Here is a 21236-nt window from a genome sequence, read left to right as displayed (position 1 = left end):
AGGTAAGGTAGCTGTGATGGCTATGTCTTGGTAATGGTAATGTCAGTGACATCTCAGCATTTCTTAGGAACTCTTATTTCAATGTGACGGTTACGATTCTAAAACGAAACCGAATTTCTCTCTCAAATTCGAGTGCATGAATGTCGTGAAGAAGCGGAAGAGTGAATACAAGACTCGGTGAGTAACATTCATTCTACATCGTTCGCTTCGAAGAACAACCTTATTCTCCTTGTTCTCTTCGTCAACTTCGCTAGGTTGGTACCACGTTCATTCTTTTTGCTACCTTCGTATCCTTTTATCTTTGCAAGATACATCGATGTTCTTAGTTTAGCCTTCTTTCTGCCTAATCGATTTAACTTCTGCTTCATGTGTGTCTCGTTTATCTTCTCTTTTAGATTTGTGCTCTTGCTCTTACTCCTACTTCATCAACTGTTCTGTTTGTCTCATTCCATAAATCTTGACCTTATTTTCCTGGAAAAATGACACAAGAAGGCAATAGCAGCCACTTGACTCTGTAGAAGAACAACATAATGATGGTGGATTTGGCTAGATTCTTGCACGGATTTGTATCATTTACCATTAAGATATGCTTATTAGTGAGATATGGAAAATGAGAGAGTGAGCAACATATTGAGGTGTAAATTCTTTTGGCCATTTTCATTCATTAAATTATGTTATGGCTCATTAGAGCTTTGTATTTTAAATTGCCTTCTTAATTCAATCTAACAAGTGCAGAAATATGGTTGGGGATAGAGAATGCAGCATAGTTAGTTGCATAAAAAAATGAGTGCAATAATATGTGAAGCTAAACTGTATTAAATAACATTACGCATGTGCTTGCCAGATAGTTTTTCTGTAAATAAATTCTATTAACTTATTTGAATTTTTTTTTGTGCGCATATTTACCGAGATAAGAATAGGATGGAGCCAAGTGCAAATACAAAGTCAACTGATTCGAGCGAAATTAAAAGTGACAGAGAGTTTTCTTCTCATACTGATGAAATGAAGACAGTATCTTCTTCTGTCATAAATGAAGATATTTGTTCAGAGATTTCGAAAATCCATTTGATGAGAACTCAAGTTAGAAGTTTGAAGAAAAAACTTCTTGTTCTTGATATAAATGGGCTCTTAGCAGATGTAGTTTTTTCCCCTCCAAAGGATCATAAACCAGATGCAATCTTTGCAAGGCGAGCAAGTGAGTATGGATTCTGTTATTTGAAGTTATTGATGAATCATCCAATTTTTACTTATTGGGTTGTATTTGAATTTGATTTCAGTATTCAAGAGGCCCTTTTATCTTGAGTTTTTGGAGTTCTGCTTTGATAGATTTGAAGTTGGCATATGGTCTTCAAGATTGAAGTACTCTTCAATTATCTCTTATAAATATGACTTTATTTATTACGTCTATGTTAGTATCTTTCTATTTTTTCAATTTCTTTTTCAAAAGGTAATACCCTCTTTCCCTTTTGGGATCTTGTGTTGTTAAAATCCAACTGTTATATAAACTTTAGGATTTTTTTTATTGTTGTAGGAAAAATGTTGATCGAGTCATTGATGCTTTGATGGGAGACATGAAAAGCAAATTGCTTTTCTGTTGGGTAAGCATTTGTTACATTGTTCTCTGACTCCTAAAAGCTCTCTCTGGTTCCTCATTGACCTTCAGATTTATTGGTTTAGTATATTATTTATAAATAATACATAATTAGATATGTTAGGTTTTGCTTGAGAGTCCAATTTAGGTATGGATTTTATTTTTACTTCTCTTCTTGTGCCTGTATTATATACAAAAATGAATTGTATGCATTAATTAACTACTCTGCTCCTCTGTAATAACTAAATTCATATAATCTTATCATGAGATAGATGAAAATTGAAAACTACTACATTTTACTGCTGTCCCAATGTTGTTAGTGGTAAACCTTTTTCTTCTTCTGATTTATTGGATGTTGCAGGACATGTCTCATTGTACTGAAACAAATTTCAAAACTCCTGAAAACAAGTACAAGAATGTGGTTTTCAAGGATCTGAGGAAACTTTGGGATAAGCACGATCCAAATCTTCCTTGGGAGAAGGGATATTATAATGAATCAAACACATTGCTGTTGGATGATTCTCCTTTCAAAGCATTGCTTAATCCTGTAAATAAGTTGACTTTCGTTTCTTACCTTGTTTAAACTGGTGTTTTTTTAGAACCACTACACCACTTTTACATTTTCTAACCCTTTTGAAAAATGTTTTGATCAATTATTTCAGCCAAATACCTCGGTCTTCCCTCCTACATTCGGTTATCAGAACAAGAGCGACAATTCTTTAGGTAAAATTCTTTGTCGAGACCTACTAGCATATATATCTTGTTTTTCTTACTGTAGGACTATGCCACACTTGTAAGTTTAGCAGATTTAGAAAAGGTTTTCGAATGTTTATAAAAGTTAAAAATTAAGTAATAAAATAAAATAAACTCTGATTAAAAATAAATTTTATAATTCTCTTAATTTTTAGAAACTTATTCATTTAACTTCTTTAATACTTAAAGACTTTAACTTGTTTTTAATTTATGAAATAATATTTATTTTTTTATATTTTTTTTAATCTTAAAAGTATTTATTTAGAAACTTTTACAAATTAAATCTTTCTTATTTTTTTATTCACATACTTGATCTTAATTTTCTTTAGCTTTGTTTTAACTTTTGGCTTGAATGTCCCAGAGTTCAAGAATTAAAAGGTAAAATGAAATTTCTTTTGATAATTTTGTTTCATACTTTAAACATAATGTTACCTCACATAGGTTAAGAATAAGATCAGAATAAACCTTATACGACTTGAACAGTCTTTTTTTTATGAGCTATTTTTTTGGAAATAAGTTAAACCTAATTTTCTAAATAGGTTGAGTCTATTTAATTTGTATGTTTGGTGAGTCATTGATATCCTATACTAGATCAGTAAATGTTCAGTGTTGGGCGTGCATGAAAGGTTGTGCAAAAATGTCCTACATTAGCTAGGAATATGGCCAGAGATGTCCTACATAAGTCGTTTAGTAAGTTAAGCCTAGTTTTCTAATATATAAACCGGTGGTCATTTCACCATTCTGATTAAACTTGGCATTTAGCGTGAGACAAACTATTTTGCAGTTTATTATTTCACAACCTCAGGAGAATTAAATGACCCATAATTTCTTAAGCTAATTTAGTTTGTTTGATGAATGTAACATAACTACAATGCATGCAGCTGAAGGAGGGGATCTGAGAGTATATCTAGAGGGATTGGCAAATGCTGAAGATATGCAGAAGTACGTAGAGGAACACCCATTTGGCCAAGAACGCATCAGTGAAACGAGTGAATCGTGGGACTTCTATCGCAAGATTATTGATAGTCTTTCTGTAGGTCAACCTGAAGACAACGTGACCTCGACTTGAATATCAGCATACATTTTGCATACTGAATGAATCAGAGCAATTCTCTTAAAGAGAAAATGAGATATAGAAGGGTTTTCGTTTTCTATTATTCAACTTTTTGACATGGTTTTGTTGAGGATTCCTTTAGAAAGTATTAATGAATTAGCACCAGGGTCCACATAAGAACCAGGGTTCTGCATGCTCAACAGGTTTTGATATGGTATTGTTGAGGTTTCCTTCAGAAAGTTATTAATGAATTAGCATTTGTGAACTGTTCATTAGCATTTGTGAGGTTTTGATATGGTATTGTTTTAGTTTTCTTATGTGGCCTAAATATCTACATGATTATATCGTGTGGTCTAATTTCTCAAAATCATGGGATTGTCGTATCTCTTTGTTGTTTTAGAAGAGAACCTTCTAGGTTTGTTAATTAGGTCTGATAGACTGTTCGCAAATGACTTGCTCTGTAGTGTCACTGCATTAGAAGCACTTAGCTAGAATAGGCCAAATAGGTTCTGGCCACGAAGTTTCTCTTTTCTTTACACATGTAATGGGCCAAAACTTGGGATGAAACCATGGCCCATTCAGTTATTAGGCTGGAACAACTCAATTTTCATATTCTTGACTAAATGCTGGTTGATTTGAGCCTAATGATCAAAAAGGATATTTTTGTATTCTGAATAAAAATACTCGGACAAGGACAAAAGTTTATCTATCTAGTAAATGAAAATATTATAGTTGAGCCTTCAAGTGCCTGTTTTAGCTCAGTAAACTAAATGTTCATCAAAACTTTATATGTAAATATATTTTAAACTTTCTGCAGCTAGTTGGCTGTTCTGCTTTGGTTGTTGGTCATCTTTTGTTTTAAATAAATAAAACCATTAATGTACTTCTGGTTAATAGATTTAGGAGTGAATGTCAATGATAAAGCAGTCAACAGTTGATCCTTATTATCCCATAACTTTGTAGCTAAGTGACACGGAGTTGCATCTTTACCGCTCATTTTTTTTCTAATTGGAAGGTTAAATTTTAGAATTGACTTGTGCTTTTATTTGTGATTTTAAACTCAAATTTTCTGAAGCACGATTTGTGTTAAATATCTATTCCTATGTATTTATATTTAAGTTTAGTAACTCCACTAATGGTAGGTAAGGAAATTAAGTACCATATAAGTTCCACCATAAATCTTTTGCTAAATAAAATTCAAGTATATATATATATATATATATATATATATATTTATATATTACACTAGTATACGTGCTTTTTCTTTATATCCGTAGAATCTTCCTTGATAAGCATTGGTTGCACTTTAACAAAAGTATAAAAACAAAATTGAGCTAGATAGCTAGACAAATGTCCAAATGAAAAACAAGGAATGGTCATTTTCAGGGAAGGGATACATTGGATCACACGAAGACATAGAATAAAGCTGTTAGGTTTTCTAACTTAGTTTGTGGGGTTTGCAACGAAGACTTTTGTCTCCTCATCATTTTTCCTCAGTGTCAGATTTCAGAGAATAATATAAAGTGACGAAACTCCTTTCTGAATTTAAATTTCTAGCATGCACTTGTGGCTTTTGAACATGCTATTGTACCTACTAACTCACTATTCTGTTCTGACTACTCTACCTAAGTACCTCTCTTTAGGACTTAGGCTCTTTGCCCATCACCACCCTACACTGTTTTCCTTGTAAAATGGTTTCAGTGTAAAATATCCATTTGATATGACACATGATAGCAATCATTCACATACAATTAATCACATTGGTCGCTTCCATACAGAATCATGCATGTTCTTCTAAGCTGACATCCATGAATTTTACACCAATTCTGTGACTACTTTTGAGATGCATAAGTCTTTAAGGCAAAACCACTTGGTTTCACTCAGCAATATACACAATCGTAGATTAACAGGTTCTTCTATACACCATATATTTGTGATAAATAAGATGTCACATGGACACTGCATTGGTGCATTTTGTGTGGCCAACTTTATCTGTCCAACTGATGAAATAATAAAACTGATAACTCTCTCTCTCTCTCTCCCTTTTAGGTTACATACAGTATTATAGATAATGTTTTCAACTAAGATCTCTCTCCCTCCTAAATTATGAGTGCAATAGTTATTTAATTTTAAGTAATTTTCACTAAAATTAATCTAACTGATTTGTATCACTAAAAGCTATACTGTTCACGTTAATATAAAAGAAAAGTCTTGTTAACTAGTGTCAATATTAATTTAAGAGAAATATTTTTTTATGAAAATTCTTGTTAGAAATGCATTAGAATCATAATAAAATTGGTATATGATATATGTTTAATTAAAATAACATTTTTAATTCTTTAATAGTGTCCTAAGAATATTAATTAGTTTTTTCATATAAAAAAAATTGTACGTGTGGATCAGTGCTTCATTGATATTCACAATCTAAACTAATTGTCATAAGCATATGCAATAAGTTGGCCAAAAAAATAAATCAATAACATTGTTATCATTATATCTTAAAATTTAAAGAATCGGGGTATATTTGGATAAATTTTGGAAAGAAAATTATTTTTTCCCCCCTGAAATCTATCTCGTTACTGTATGAATTTTTAAACATATTTTTTGATAAGATTTTAAAAAAACATAGAAACGGGCCTTCAAATTTCAATACCAATTAAGTTGCAAACTTATTAACACTTAATTAAGGGTTTGAGATAGGCATGCTTTCTTTTTTGGCCGTAATACATATGTTTTTTGAGACCCCAAGAAAAAGAGATTATGAGATTGACATATGCCAGAAGTTCGTTTATTTTTGGGTAGCTAGTAAGATATCTTCACTTCAAGGACGGGATATTTTACCATGAAATTATGAAATTGTGAGCACAGGAAGTAAATAGATATGAGCATAACAGGTGTGGTGAATAAGGAACTTTTTTACCTACGAGAAAATTGAAAATAAAACAGTCATTCCATGCCTTAAAAATCTCAATTGTTTAGCAATAGGACTATGGGCCTGAATATCTTGATGATAAAATATTAAGAAAATGAAGAAAGGTGGAAAAATGAAATCTTCTTTTTTTTAGCCAAAAATATTGAAACACATGAGATGGGAGCATGTGACACTGTGAGGTTTAGATCATGCAGGCCAGTCAATATTCATATATATTTTTGACTTTTGAAATTTAAAAAATTATTATTGAAGTTCGTTAACATCTTTCTTATATTCTCTTACATATTATTTTATTTTCAGTCAAATTGATTGCATTAAACAGATATTGATTTTAATATTACCAATAATTCTTAGTACACGTGATAGCTATTATTGATATCCACTTTATGCTCATCTTTTTACATTAAAAAATCGCACAGAATTCAATAGTTTTACGCATACAAGTGATCAACTAGTCAGGACCGCAATCTTCTATTAGCAAAATTTCCCCCTCCCCAGGTCGTAAATTCTTGTGCTGCTGCTTCTTAAAATATCAAGAAAGAGAAAATGATATGGTTCAATTATTGGAATCATCTAATGAAAGTGAAAGATAACCAAGCATTATGAAATAAATGTGCTGCCCCACCAAACAAGGAAGAAAAGAAAGCAGGTTAGTGTTAATGATTCGAATGAATGGTTTATATGCTGTCTAGCCTAACACTATATATGTAAAGGCTGTTTTTCTCATGTGACTAAGTGACAAGAGGGATATCAAGACTTTAATATATTGAATATAATCCACTCTAACATGGTCTGTTCGTTGTTTAATGGTCACACCATCTTGGGACCCTTTTGGGCACTCCCTTGGAACATGAATTAGTCTGGCTTTGGAATTCTTCTATTTCTCAATATATGTCAATCTCTTTCTATCTTAATTTGTATCATCAATAGCTTTTTGGGGGGATACATGTCCAATGGTCCTTTTTATTGGTAAAGTTAACAAAATTTCATTATCCTATATCAATCAATAGGCATATAAATCATTAACAAGTGAGCCTAGTTCTTTTTCTCAATGCCTCCTTTTTTTAATGTGATATCCTCTTGTATTATCTTTTTATTATTATAAATAAAGAATAAATATATCATCTTAAAAATATAAACAATATTCAATATCGTATAGTTCAAATCTAAAACATTATTTAAAAGAAATTAAATTCTCATCGCTTTGACCGATAGATGTTATGCATATAGATATAAAATTCACCGGATACTAGCTTTTTATATTGTATAAAGCTCTTGTATTTTAATTAATTTGCTAAAGAATATGGCAATTGAGTGGAAATGGATGGAGACATCACGTGCCAATCATACAGCAATATAATAATGAGGTAAAGCTTCTTGGAACTTAGTTTAGGAATTAGATGTAGATGAGTTGCTTATCAGTTTGGTCTATACTCAAAAAGTAAGGTACCTCGTGATGCTTCAACTTTTCCATGTGGTCGTGTATACCCTTTTTCAAATTTCTTCTTCAACAATCTATCACCATCGACCCTCATTTGTTTTGCTATATAATCAAATGATTTTGACCTTTCCATGCAGGTGGAGAATTAATATAGCATTTTTCAACCTATTATTATACATAGTAATTAAACCTATTAGTTTTTACAAAGATACTATTTCGTGAAACTCATTGGACATATATATTTACAATCATCATTGTCACCATAAAGTAATGAATAACGTTTTGAAAAAGAGGTATCTAATTTCAGACGTTTTCGAGCAAATTTCGAGAGAAAAAAAATCTTTTATAAACAACCCATGTGAAAAGAAATTAAAAAAGAGTCTATTTTACAATACTTCGTTATGAAGATTGTTTTTAATATATGAATTGTATAACACAAACTTGACTCTCTTTTTTAATTTTTTATTTCGTGTTAATGAAAAACAAGACCTCAAAACACACTACATACCGAATCAATTAGGAACTTCAAAGAGTTTTTTTTTTTTTTTTCACTTTGTTGATAAATATTTTAGATATTAGGAGCATGCATAAACCTCTATCCTAGCTCACAACCTATTCCCACTTATGACACCCTAAAAAGAAATAGATAAATGAAGAAAGGTAAAATTTTGATATGAAATTTTGGTTGTTATTATTTCAAGAAATGTATATTTTGTTACTTATATATGTGTATCATATGCACATATGCGTTCAAAATTAATTAATGCGGTGCTATTGAATTAGCTAGCATATATATAGGATCTAAGCCAATATTCATCATTTTCTTTCAATAAGTAATCACTTGTTTAACGGGGGGAAAAGTGAAATCACACATAAATATGTACATTGTTTTTTAATCATTAATTATAGGCAATGCATATATGCTCGAATTCGATAAATCTATGGAGATAAGCCAATAAAATGCGTGATCTTAAATGAATAATTTCATATATTTGCACTCTTCCACATTTTTTTTAAACTTCTTAGATAAAAGTGTGTTAAGGTAGGTAAGGAATTTTCTAATATATTTTAATAATATTACTTTTAGTTGATTTTTTTCTCACTTTATTTACATATTTACGATATATATTTCCATCCAACCATTAGCAATACCATGTTTAAGGATATATAATTGAATGAGGGCCATAGGACACAACTGGCTAAATGCTAGTTGATATATGCATTAACTTTAATTTTGGTAGTTTGCTATGATAAGCAATCCACTAGCACATGATGTTTCTTCTTGCCTGGTTGTGATTCAGACAAAAGAATTCAACCGTCCATTTGAAGATCTTCTATGTTGGAACAGGTCATCTATATGCTAAAAATGCAAAAGACCTAGTATTAACTTATTACTATTTGTTAGTGAAAGAACACTATCATGGACATAATTAGAAGATTTAAGGGGACCATTATTGTCTTCACGTAGTCCAACGCGCGCAGAAATTTGCCAATCAACACTAGAAGCTAAATTTAACATGGGATCATCAATTATGTAAAAAAATATTACACCTTCCACTTAACCTTGCTATCAAACTCACGATACCTTTCACTGGAAACAATAGCTAGATACTATCATATTACCTTATTCAATTAATTTAAGACAGCTATTGGTCAAAATTTCGCCTATATACAGTTAAAAATGTTATTACATATTGTCTTAATAATAAGATAAAATAAGTTTATTCGATTATATTCTTCAGTTAATTAAAAATCTCACTCTACATTAAAAGATAAACGTATGAAAACTAATCAATATCTTATTAATTTTTATAGTAACAAATAACTTGAAATAAACTCAATTTTTTTAAAGATGTAATTATTTCAAAAGTTTATAATTAAAGGACGTTGCAATATAAGAATATAAATTAGTGCTTTCATGTAGTTACGTAGAGATACTTGCAGAGAGATATATAATCCGAAAGATAATCCAGAGCAAGTTATGAATGCTTTTTTGGGCCAAAAACTGATTACTATTGCATAACTATGTATTGGTGAATATCAAAAAGTTTTAGTAAGCGACAAAAATTAAGGACCAGAAGCAGATTCTGATTTACTTTGAATGGACAAGTCATCCTTATGGTGCTCTAGCATAGAGTTCACCAACTATTGTTTCCTTTCTTTTAACATGTTATTTAAAGTGATTTTTTTTTTTTAATTTTAGAAAGATATAAGTTGACTTCATTATATCACCATCTCACTATGACTAAAAAATAATAATAAAATTAAAAATACATTTAGCAATAAGTAATTTAATGAAAACTAAAAGTGGCATTTATTTTAAAACTAAAAAAAATAACGAGTACATTATATATTTGGTTGTGAGAAAGCTTAGATTAAGAGAAGGCTTGCCCGATCCATGCAAGGACGAGAAATAATACTAACTTTAATAAAAATTTAAGGTAGAATTACATATTGTCTAGCAATGGATATTATCCTGAAATCTTATCCAAGTCATGGCCTTGAAACTGCAAAAGCCAACTAGCTAGATGAGTTAACCCCGTGAGTATAATAACTTCTTTTTGTGAGAGCATAATTTCTATAGGTACAGCCAATTAAAAGCTTAAAATGCATTAAAATAATGAATACTAATTCTGTATTAAAGATTGTTGCATGAGTTATTCTAATGCTATTCTGAACTTTCGATTAATTATTTATATATAAAAATACTAAATTACCTATTTTATATCTCATATTTTTACTCTCTTCTCGATTTATCTCTCTTTTATTATAAGACATGTTACTTACTATAATTGTAGGAATAGCATTATCCATTTCTAACTATATATGTTTAATGCTCATGTTAAAATTGCTCGAGTAACATGTATTAGTATGCATACTCTTGAGAAGCTAATTAATAAGTAATAAGCCATCCAATAAGATTGTACCATACTGTACCTTTTCGGTACAATGTGGGGAGCTCATGGACATAACCTGAAAAAAGAAGCTAATCTTTCGCAGGACCACAATTATGCCATTAATTTATCGACAATAAATTCTTATACCAAGTTAATGCGTATATCTTATTAAACAAATAAGTAAAGTGCACATGAAAAGGGGTTGGATGCTTGAAACGTACCTTGCTGATCGATGTGATTTCAATTATTGTCCTTGATTCAATTAGCAATATCATAGAGAAAAAACAATTATATTAAAACGTTGCAGAAGGTCAGAACTCAGAACCCCATTATATAATTGTACAACTGTGCGCGTGAGGCATAATATTAAGGTTAGCAATTTAAAAAGGAGATACCCTTTAAAAGTTTCTTAGGTTGCATGTTAAAGAAGTTATATATAATTTAAACTGGGGGCTATTTCGCAATCCTATTTTGAATGCATGAGAGATATATAGAAGTAACAAAATAATGACGGTTGATACATATTATCTTAGGTTAAGGTATATCAGTCAATGCAAGTAGTATTTTAAGTAATTAAAAAAATTAAGAACATGTGTCGAGTTTGATTTGTTATATTTATTATGGATAATTGGACATCAAAATTTGTTTTCATGTTTCTGAAAACAATATTAGTAAAGGGTATGTTGCTTTCGTTTTTTCTATGGTTCAATAGTTTGACTTTATAGTTCACCAAAAGATGATGTAAGTCAAACTTGGGAGAATCCCTCCAAACTCTGAAAGTAATTCAGCTAAAGATAAAATTTGATCTTATTATGAGAATGGGGGGAAGGGACTCCTCTTTCATTCAGGTATTCCAAGAACTCTCTATGAAAAAGCAAATAGTTAAGACAAGTTGGCAAGAATTCTTATCTTCACAATGTTGACTCTAGTTCTTTATGGTTTGTCCCCCTCTTGTGTTCAGATTTCCCTCATTAAGTTCAATGAATGTGAGCTTTGCCAAAAGAAAAATTACACACAGATAAGTGAAATCTAACTCATCCAATATTAATGATAAGGATGAGACACTAAATTAATAACATGTGATATTGTCTGGCAGAAGTGGTAGCAAGGGACCAAAAGCTTGCGGCGAAAATGATCGGTTTTCCAATGTATTCCCTCAAAATTTGATCTTATTCTTTAATTCATCCTTTGGAAATGCTAATGGTCCAAACCTATTCAAGAGTTAGTACCTGTCTGACTCTGCATGATAGTTGTGACTACACATTGGACCACACTTCTGAAATGTATACCTACAAAAAAGCACACAGCCAAACATATAGCCTTTGGAGTGAACCAGTACTCTTGTTGCTGGCTAGATTGGTATAATACATTAGAGCGATTAATAATCTATTTCCTATACCATGTTCCTCAATTCCCATTTTTCCAATTGTTGTTTAAGGTTAAACCAAAACATTCACATAACTCGTATACAATGTGCATATTTATGTTACTCAACACTGCAATTTACCAGTACCAACACTATGATAAAATGCAACATTAAAACATTAAAATTCTACATTTAAACAATGCAATTTTGTTTGCAAACTGAACTAGTATCGTATAAGCTCCATTTTGAGGTTAGGTCCCAAGTAAGGAAAAGATTAAAAGAAAAAGTAGTTATGTTAAAGTGGGATATGTATGGAATGGTTGAACAAACACCTTAAAAGAATCTGCATTATTCCACACTGAAAACCCATATATTCTTTCTTCTTCAATTTTTTCAATTTTGAATAAATAATTTAATTAAACAATTATTTAATAAAATCTTATCATACAAATTTAACTTTAAATTTTATTAAAATAATTTTAAAAAAATAAAAATTTGTTGAAATCTCACGATTAAATACAAATATAGTCAAAATAGAATTTGATTAAAATAATTTTTACCTTATAAACTTTTTTTATTTTAAAATTTATTAAAACTAGAGTTTAATTTTAGTGCACTGTTAATATAAATATTTTTACTCTTTCGACCAATTAAAATATATCATAAATATAATTTTTATATGAGAAGTACTAGAAACATATTTTTTAATATATTTTTAATTATTAGTTAAAATTTATTAAAAAATCAAAAATATAAAAGAGAATTATTAAATTATATTAAGAATAAGTATAATTTATATTTTTTATAATTTTTGATAAAATTTAAATATTAACTAAAGTATGTTATTTGCATTTTTTATATTAACTATTAAAAATATAATTCTTATTAATTTGATAATTTATGATTGAATGATAATAATAATAAAAATTTATAAAGGTAGAACATTTAAGTTAAAAATTAAAAAACAATTGGAAAGTGTAGTACTTGTTTTGGTTTTTGTTTTTCCCTCCCTCTGACAAACTCCACATGCTCCTGAAGAGAGGTCGAAGGCATAGACCCACCCACGTTGTTTTGTCTACACACAAGTGCTAGGAAATGACCACAGCAGATCTGCCTCATATGACCCACTCATTCACACACACAAACACACACACCCCTTTTTCTCAAGTATTTATATATTTTAACAACTCTCTTCTCTCTCATCAACTCACATTTTCACACCCCTTTTCCCCTCTCTCTTACGTAATGTAATTATTATAATATGGCTGTCACTGGGTCTTATTTATTCTTAGAAGCCTAATTTTCAACACTCGCATTCATCATATACACACTACAATTCCTCTCACACACACTTTGGTTGCCTCTGCAAGTGCAAGCGAGAGCAAATTAAACATTAAAAAAAATTTATATACATATTCCTTTGCTCAGCATTAGAAAGAAAAACATCTCTTCTTGGGTCTATCAAATTTCCCTATGGTTTGTGCATCCCTTTGGAATTGCTTGGTTTCCACTTCTTTTTGTTCCTTCTGCTTTTGCAGCAGATATACTCTCTCCTCTTCTATGTGAAAACCCAACATCCAATTTATGCAATATTTTAGTTTTCTATCTCTTTGGTTCCATATTCATGGTCATGAACATTCTCGTGTTCACATGCATACACACATGTAACACACAAAAACATGGAATTTGCATGACCAAGTCCTCATCCAGTTCTATAGTCATTGCACTATTATTATCACCATAATTAGAACTTTCTTCTCTAACTCTCAAAGCCAATTCCTCCTTCTCAATCACCTTGATATTTGAGTTTCTGTTTACTTCCATTAAGATCCCAAAACAAAAGATCTTCTCTTCTACATTCTTTGCGAGAGAGGGAGAATGGTAATTACTTAACTGAGGTCTTGTGAACTCTTAGAAGTTGAAAGGAAGCCAAAACAAAACAAAAATGTCCAAAAAGGTTTTGACGTCAATGAAGGATGAAAACCCAGATTTGCAGAAGCAAATTGGCTGCATCAGTGGATTTTTTCAGCTGTTTGACCGCCAAAGGTTCCTCACAGGCCAACGTGGTAGCAGCCATAGTCAGAACACACCAACTCAAGGTAATTTGCATTATCTTTGGTTTCTTTCATGCATGTTAAAGGAAATAAATCCTTGATTACTTCTTCTGATTTTATATGTCAGATGTTTCAGTTACTTAGATTTGATTTTCTTTTTGTTAGTATCTAGCATTAAAAAAACATTAATTTTAAAGTTTTTAATTATATTTCTCATTGTTGTTTTATATTAAAGTGAATGGAGTTTTGTAAAATCAAAATTATAAGAGGAAATTTTAGAATTTTAGGAGATTAAAGTGTCGAATAGTACACAACCTTAAAGATTTATTTAGAGGTTTAATCATTTTAAAAGTGATTTTGATAGTATTGAAGTTAACATAATATATTTTTTATTTTGAAAGTGATCTTTATATATATTATAAACACGATTAATCGGTTTTTTTCAACATTAATTGGACTGGCCCAGTTAACTTACAATGTGTCAGTGATGTACTGTCATATAGTTTTCTCTTTTCTCTTCGGGTTTTGTTTTGTTTTTGTTTTTGGTGGGATGAGAAGGGTGGTAATCGGTAAAAGACTAAAAGCAAGGCAAGACAAATTGTATCAACTGTCTCCGAATTAAATCATGGTGGTCTTTACCAGATTAAATCTTCATTTATAGATATGTATAAAATCTTTCCATTTAATATATATGAAACCATGAAAATTTCAAACAGATTTTCTTATAATTTCCTTATTCAAAAGACAAATTGCATTATCTTGCTCCGCCGGAGATACAAATATTTTCTTTTATTTGAGTTTGTTCGCCTATAAATAGTTTATTTTCCTGATTTAATACACATTGAATGCTTTAAGTTGCGATATTTTATGGAAGAATTCAAAATTTCATATATTCCCAAGTGGCACGTGGCTCTGTAATTATTATTATTATTATTATTATTATTATTATTATTATTATATATAAATTCTTACATAGACTTAATGCATTATTTAATGATATATTAATAATTTATTAGTCTAGTACACCCAACTTGAATGTACAATATTTATGCAGGAATTTTCCAATACTTCCATTAATAATGTCATTGCCTTCCTCTGAAACTGTAACATAATATATTTTAGAAGAATTTGAAAGCTAGTTGAGGTTAAAGTTTTCACAAGATATTTCATATTACTTTCTACTAAGATGTATTTCCTTTCTCAGGTAGAACAAGTAATCATACCAAAGAGCTGAATAATACAACACAAAAGGCAACGGTAAGATAAGTAGATAACAATAGTTTAAATCATCAAAGAATTTTTGCAGAAACAGTTAAGAATGAGTGTGATATTGCAGGCAAAGAATGTGAAGGTTGCAAGAGAGAATCAACAATTCTCCACAGAATCATCAGGAACTTCAGTATCTTCATCATCTCGTTCATCTAGCATGTCATCCCTCGAGTTTAACAGAACAGTTCAGATAGAACCATCATCAATGAGTCAAATCAAAGTTCAAGAAAACTCCGACTCAGGAACAACAATGAAGCAACTTAGCAACCAAGGCCATCAACCCCTTGATTTCTATGATATTGTGAAAGACTCAATGCATAGAGATGTTCATAGATTGTCAGTGAAAACTATAGCTAAAGAGGAAAAGAAGGGCCGCATCTTGAAATACATTGATTCTCCTAGGCCTTTGGAAGCAGCAAAATCTATCAACACAGGAGTGAAGGTTGCATGGGAATCACCAAGACTCTCCTATGATGGGAGGGATATGCATGACACATCCAAATCTGGTACAAAGCACAAGGAGTTCCCAAGGCTTTCCTTGGATAGCAAACAAGGATCCATCAAAAGTTTCAATGAAGGAACAAAACCCCACAATCTTTTGAAAGGTCCACATAAAGGGTATGTGAACTCCAACACAATGCCTAAGCAGCTGCAAGAATCAGAAACTTCCAAAAGACCATCCAGTGTTGTAGCTAAGTTAATGGGACTAGAAGCCTTCCCTGACTGCACACAAACTTGTGATACTCCACCAGGGATCTCTAGCTGCACAACCAACAAAATTGAGACCTTTGCAGGATCTAGCATGATTGATGAGCACAAGCAGCACCAAAGTTTAGCATCACCAAGGACCAGCAAGGGGTCGATCTTGCTTCAGTCTAGGAGGGATGCTTCAATACTGAATGTGATGCCGTGTTCCCAGTTTTCCTTAGAATCTAGTCCATGGAGGCAACCAGAAGCACGCCAAGGGTCTCAATTACAGGCTTCCAAGAGAAGTGAATCTTCAATAACAGCATCAAACACACCCCTCTCTGTATATGGAGAAATTGAAAAACGGGTAGCTAATCTAGAGTTCAAAAATTCTGGAAAGGATCTTAGAGCCCTTAAACAGATTCTTGATGCTATGCAGAGATATAAAGAATCATTGGATATTACAAGAGATCGGGCATCAAATTCTCCATCTGACAATAGGAGTAATAGTAGTCTCAGTGAAAGCTCAATAGTACAAAGCCCAAGAATACAACAGAAGGACACAACATTTACTCCTATTGAGATGTCAAATCCAACTCATGGCAATAAATCTCCAATTTTCATCATGAAACCAGCTAAAGATGCAAGAAAAACCAATAATCCTGCTTCCACAGAAATGCCATTTCATGATAAATCAGACACCAGCAAGTCTAGTCCTGGTAAATGCACAAATGGAATATTGGTTGACAATTTTGACAGGCAAACAACTAAAGGTATCAATTCAGCAATCAGACATGTCAAGGATCCTACTAGTCAACACTTTAATTCAGTGGATAAGAGTACTAAGATGAAAACTTCAAAAATGGTGCAATCATCAAAAGTTCCTCAAGTGATCAATGGAGAAAATGCCACCATCTCCAGCAATACAGCAGAGACCAGGAGTCCAAGATTACAAAAGAAGTTTGGTTTGGAGAGGCGTTCTTCGCCAACAAACTCATCATCTGATTCCAGTAGTAACAGAAGACAACACAATAAGCAACCAGGGGAAATGTCTTCCCCGAGCACAAAAACCAAACAAAAATTCTCTACTTTGCAAGAAAGAAATGAACATTTCAGTGAGATCAACTATCAAAGGAGGGATTTTAAGCATGAAGTTGATGTTGTTTCATCAGATTTTGACAGTAAGAGAAGCATGGACTCTTACAGTGATGTAGAAGTCATTCACATTGATCATTCCCAAAAGATCAATAGCTATTCCATCCAACTAAAAGGGCTGAACCAAAATGTAAGTATTTCTTCCTCTCATCATTGAATTCTTGAAACTAAATCACCTCGTTTAATGTTCTTTCATTGCTCAGAATGCAGCAAAAGAGTTGAGCAAGGAAAGCTTTATGGCCGAGAAAATAAGTACAGCAGAACAACCAAGCCCTGTGTCTGTTCTTGATGCTGCATTTTACAGAGAAGAACCACCTTCTCCAGTTAAAAAGAAATCATACATCTCAAAAGATTTAGGTATATTGCACACTTCATTTCTAAGAAAACATAGACTGAGGGTGCATTTGGAAGAACTTAAGATATGAATAGCTTATGAAAATAGCTTATAGCTCTCATAAACTCTTTTTAACTTATTTCAATAAAGTTTTTGGTATAATTTAGCAAAATAGGCTCGATTTAACTTATTCCAATAAGATTTATAGTCTAATTTATGGCATAAGTCCTCACATAAAACGAGTTGATTGAATAAGTTCTTACTTAAGCTACGTACCCAAAGGCACCCCTAAAGTCAAATCAGTCTAAAATCATCTGTAAAATGAATCTTTGCACCAAATACCCTTTTGTGCAATTTAGAAGAAATCTTTGTTACATATTAATTTTCTTCAAATTTATTGCTACAGATGAAGCTCTGAATACTTATGATAGTAGCGAGGAGAACTCCGATGATCTTCCTCTTTCAGCCAACACTGCAAAAGCCAACTTCAGCAATGGAAACAGTGATACTAACTTGAAAACTGAAAATTTGGTTCAAATTCTTGGACAAATTGATTACAATGACAAGAGATTCACCAATTTCAATGAGGATAAGGATCCTGACCATAAATATATATCAGAAATATTATTAGTATCAGGGCTACTCAACAGTCCAAGGTCTAGCCAGGCTTTTCATTCATCAGGTTACCCAATAAACCCAAAGTTGTTCCTTGCACTAGAGCAAATCAAGACCAACAAGATGTGTTTCAATATTGATCACAGTGCCATGAACATTGCTTGGATGGACAATCCAGAACAAAAGCAAAGAAAGCTTATATTTGATGTTGTTAATGACATTCTAGCTCAAAAAATAATATCGGAAAGTTCTACTTCTACTCTGTGGTTCCAGCCAAATCAACTAGCAGGTAAAAAACTAAGAGGACAACAGCTTTTGGATGAGCTTTGCACAGAAATTGATCAGTTACAACAAAAAAGTAGCAGTGTCAGCCATGCTAATGAGGATGAGAATTCGACGAATCTCGTGTGGGAAGAGTTGATGCACTGTCCCACAATTTATACAAACAGCTACAATGCAATACCAAATATTGTGTTGGATATTGAACGGTTGATCTTTAAGGATTTGATAACTGAAGTTGTGAGAGGAGAACTAGCTAACCATTCTGGTAAGCGTTGCAGGCAACTGCTGTTTCCCAATTAGAAATTATGGCTAAGAAGTCATTTTCAGCCTTAATCTGTCAACTTTCTACCTATACTTATATACTTAGAAGGGGGTGCGGGGGAATAAGCTAATTAATAGACATTTTTAATTTTATTTCCTATATAAACTCATGAGCATTTATGTCTACAATCATCTTTCTTGCATGTATTTATAGCGTATGTCAATGAAATACATGTAGAAATGAAGATAAATGTATATATCAGTGACATGATCTTTTTAAGCTCAATTACAGATGTCTTAAATTTATCAGAGTAAGATCCCTTTTCTATACCTCAGCAGTCTAGTTCATATCGTTGTATGCCATTTGAAGATAGTTATTATTCATAAAACCAATTGGAGTAGGAAGTTGTGTGAAAAACAAGTGATGCTAAAATTGTGTCTCCACCAATTTGTTTGTTCCATTTTAAAATAAACTTTGGAAAATGTTAACCTCAGAAGATTAAATAACCAAAAATGCATTTATTACATAAAAAATATAAAATTATAACAAATTTTATCTTTTTTAATAAAAAAAATTGCTTTTTTTAAATGTTTAAAATCGGCCCTTAAGAACAAGGTTAAGAAATCGACAAACTTTTAGCTAAGTAAGCAGAGAATTGTAGTAGTAACAATTAATGACGATAAAAATATATTCAAGTTTTCATATCACTGCATTCCCTGTGAAGGAGTTCATACATCCACTCTTTGGTTTCTTCCAGTGTATAATCAATCAGTATGATAAATCTACTATATTTTAAAATTCATAAAACAAAAATAGTCAACAGGATAAATTTGAGATTTAGCCATACATGCATACTACAAATCTACTAACCTTATTTCAAACCCCAATCTTAAAACACACCATAGGCTTCATATTCAAAAGGAGCTATCTTCACTTCCTAAAAATCAAAGTGTGTCTCCTGTTCGCTGCTTCAGTTGCTAGAGCATATGTCTCCGCTATTGATGTATATCTATATTCAACTAAAATCTCCACAATTAGTTTTGCTGAGGTTACATCATTGAATAGCTAAGCCTGAGGAACAACAAAAACCACCTCCTTATCCTGAATTATAAGGATGCAGCCAGAAACAAGTTACTTTGCACTGCTACTCATTATCAACTGAAGGGGAGTTTGCATACCCTTTTGGGTTGCTTCTCCAAATTAAACAAAAACTGTTTTCTCTTACCATGCACTTTTTTCTCATTCAAATTTGTAGATTAGAACTTAAAATGGAATAGGTAAATGGAATCTGCTTAGCTACAGAAACAACCTAAAAAATGTCTCGAACAATGCCTGAATTTCCTAGGCAATGATCAATATCTGAAGCACATGCAAACCCCTACATTGATCACATATATTCCAACTATTGACTAACCCAAAAAAAAATCCAATTAGCTGTACTTGAAATATTAGCATAGCAATATGCAGATTGTAAGTTGTACTTTCCAGGAAACAATTATTGAAAGCTATCACATGGTCTTAAAATTCATAATTCTCACAATTTCCATTATAATGAGAGATAGAATCACTTACCTCTATCATGGCTAGAGAAGAGAATCTTCAACACTCTTAATTTCCTAAATGCGAGAGGGAGAATCCAGTAGAGTTGTCTTTCTATTCCTTCTACTTTCCTGATGGTGAAGAGAAGAAGAGAATACGTTCTATCTAAAGGACAACCATATTTCATGTAAAATTAGATAACCCTTTTAAATGAGTAAATAGTTACTTTTGGTCCCTAAATTTGTAACGCTTTTAAATAAAATTTAGAATGTTGGATACAGAATCATGACTAAAATTGCAAATCTGTCTATAGTTTTTCTATCATACTGACAATTGCCCATATAAACGGATCAAAATCCAAAGTGAGCAAAAATTTTAATTAGAAAAATAGTTACACGTTCCAAATTCTACCAAACAAGATTATTAACCAGTTAGCTACATAAAGCAACAATGTCATCATTGGTTGTTTTGAGAGCTTTCAGAGCTCTTGATCTTGCCAACCATTTGAGTGACCAACTCTATATCCTTGGGATCTACATCAATCTCATCCACATCCTCATCATCTTGAACGGTAACGAAAGATTCGGGCTTCATTCCCACACTGCTCAAATTAGGAGTCTTGAACTGCACTTGAGTTTGTAGCTGTGAGTTTAAGTCTTGGATCTTAACTTCCCCAGATATAGTGTATGTGTCCGAAGTTGGACTCTTGAAAGCATTTGATTTTGAGATAACGAATAAGATCTAACCAAACAGAAGTCCAAATTTTAAATTTTGATCAAATCATGTTTCAATTTTCAAATAATTGCTAAACTGATTTGTCATTGTTATCCTTGAAAAGACTATTGATATTTAACATTGAAATTTTATTTAGATATACGTGTTTAATTATGTGAATGACTAAAATAAAATACTAATATGACAGCATAGAGCTCCGTAAGTGGATATTAACCGTGGTTGATGGCAAAAATTAATGTAAATGACATTTGAAAAAGTTAAAATGAAGTG

The 21236-nt window shown here is 31.6% G+C and overlaps 2 protein-coding genes across 3 annotated transcripts; both read left to right on the top strand.

Annotated features, from left to right (window-relative positions):
* Positions 1-100: 100 nt before the first annotated feature.
* Positions 101-3674, top strand: LOC113867876 (ubiquitin-like domain-containing CTD phosphatase 1). Of its 2 annotated transcripts, XM_027503377.1 has the most exons (7): positions 101-254; positions 921-1195; positions 1278-1359; positions 1532-1598; positions 1953-2138; positions 2254-2314; positions 3226-3674. In XM_027503377.1, the coding sequence occupies exons 2-7, from the start codon at positions 922-924 to the stop codon at positions 3411-3413; spliced, it is 858 nt and encodes a 285-aa protein (XP_027359178.1). In that variant the 5' UTR covers positions 101-254; position 921; the 3' UTR covers positions 3414-3674. The 2 variants fall into 2 exon arrangements, with proteins under 2 accessions (XP_027359178.1, XP_027359179.1); XM_027503378.1 differs by lacking the exons at positions 101-254; positions 3226-3674 and adding an exon at positions 2936-3209 and having other exon boundaries at positions 736-1195.
* Positions 3675-13324: 9650 nt separating this feature from the next.
* Positions 13325-19018, top strand: LOC113867263 (protein LONGIFOLIA 1-like). Its single transcript, XM_027502456.1, has 5 exons — positions 13325-14133; positions 15293-15345; positions 15425-17329; positions 17403-17556; positions 17940-19018. Exons 1-5 carry the CDS (start codon positions 13980-13982, stop codon positions 18728-18730), a joined length of 3057 nt encoding a protein of 1018 aa, XP_027358257.1. The 5' UTR covers positions 13325-13979; the 3' UTR covers positions 18731-19018.
* Positions 19019-21236: the final 2218 nt, after the last annotated feature.

This window comes from Abrus precatorius, unplaced genomic scaffold (assembly GCF_003935025.1).
Source record: "Abrus precatorius isolate BTA unplaced genomic scaffold, Abrus_2018 Scaffold5, whole genome shotgun sequence".
NCBI lineage: Eukaryota > Viridiplantae > Streptophyta > Magnoliopsida > Fabales > Fabaceae > Abrus > Abrus precatorius.
Note: the sequence above shows the minus strand (reverse complement) of the source record. Positions and strands in the feature narration are given on the sequence as shown.

Coding starts and splice junctions, on each gene's coding strand:
- LOC113867876 (XM_027503377.1), top strand. CDS start 922: ATGGAGCCAAGTGCAAATACAAAGTCAACTGATTCGAGCGAAATTAAA. Junction 1,599..1,952: donor GCAAATTGCTTTTCTGTTGG/GTAAGCATTTGT, acceptor TGGATGTTGCAG/GACATGTCTCATTGTACTGA. Junction 2,139..2,253: donor TCAAAGCATTGCTTAATCCT/GTAAATAAGTTG, acceptor CAATTATTTCAG/CCAAATACCTCGGTCTTCCC.
- LOC113867263 (XM_027502456.1), top strand. CDS start 13,980: ATGTCCAAAAAGGTTTTGACGTCAATGAAGGATGAAAACCCAGATTTG. Junction 17,330..17,402: donor TAAAAGGGCTGAACCAAAAT/GTAAGTATTTCT, acceptor TTCATTGCTCAG/AATGCAGCAAAAGAGTTGAG. Junction 17,557..17,939: donor ATACATCTCAAAAGATTTAG/GTATATTGCACA, acceptor TTATTGCTACAG/ATGAAGCTCTGAATACTTAT.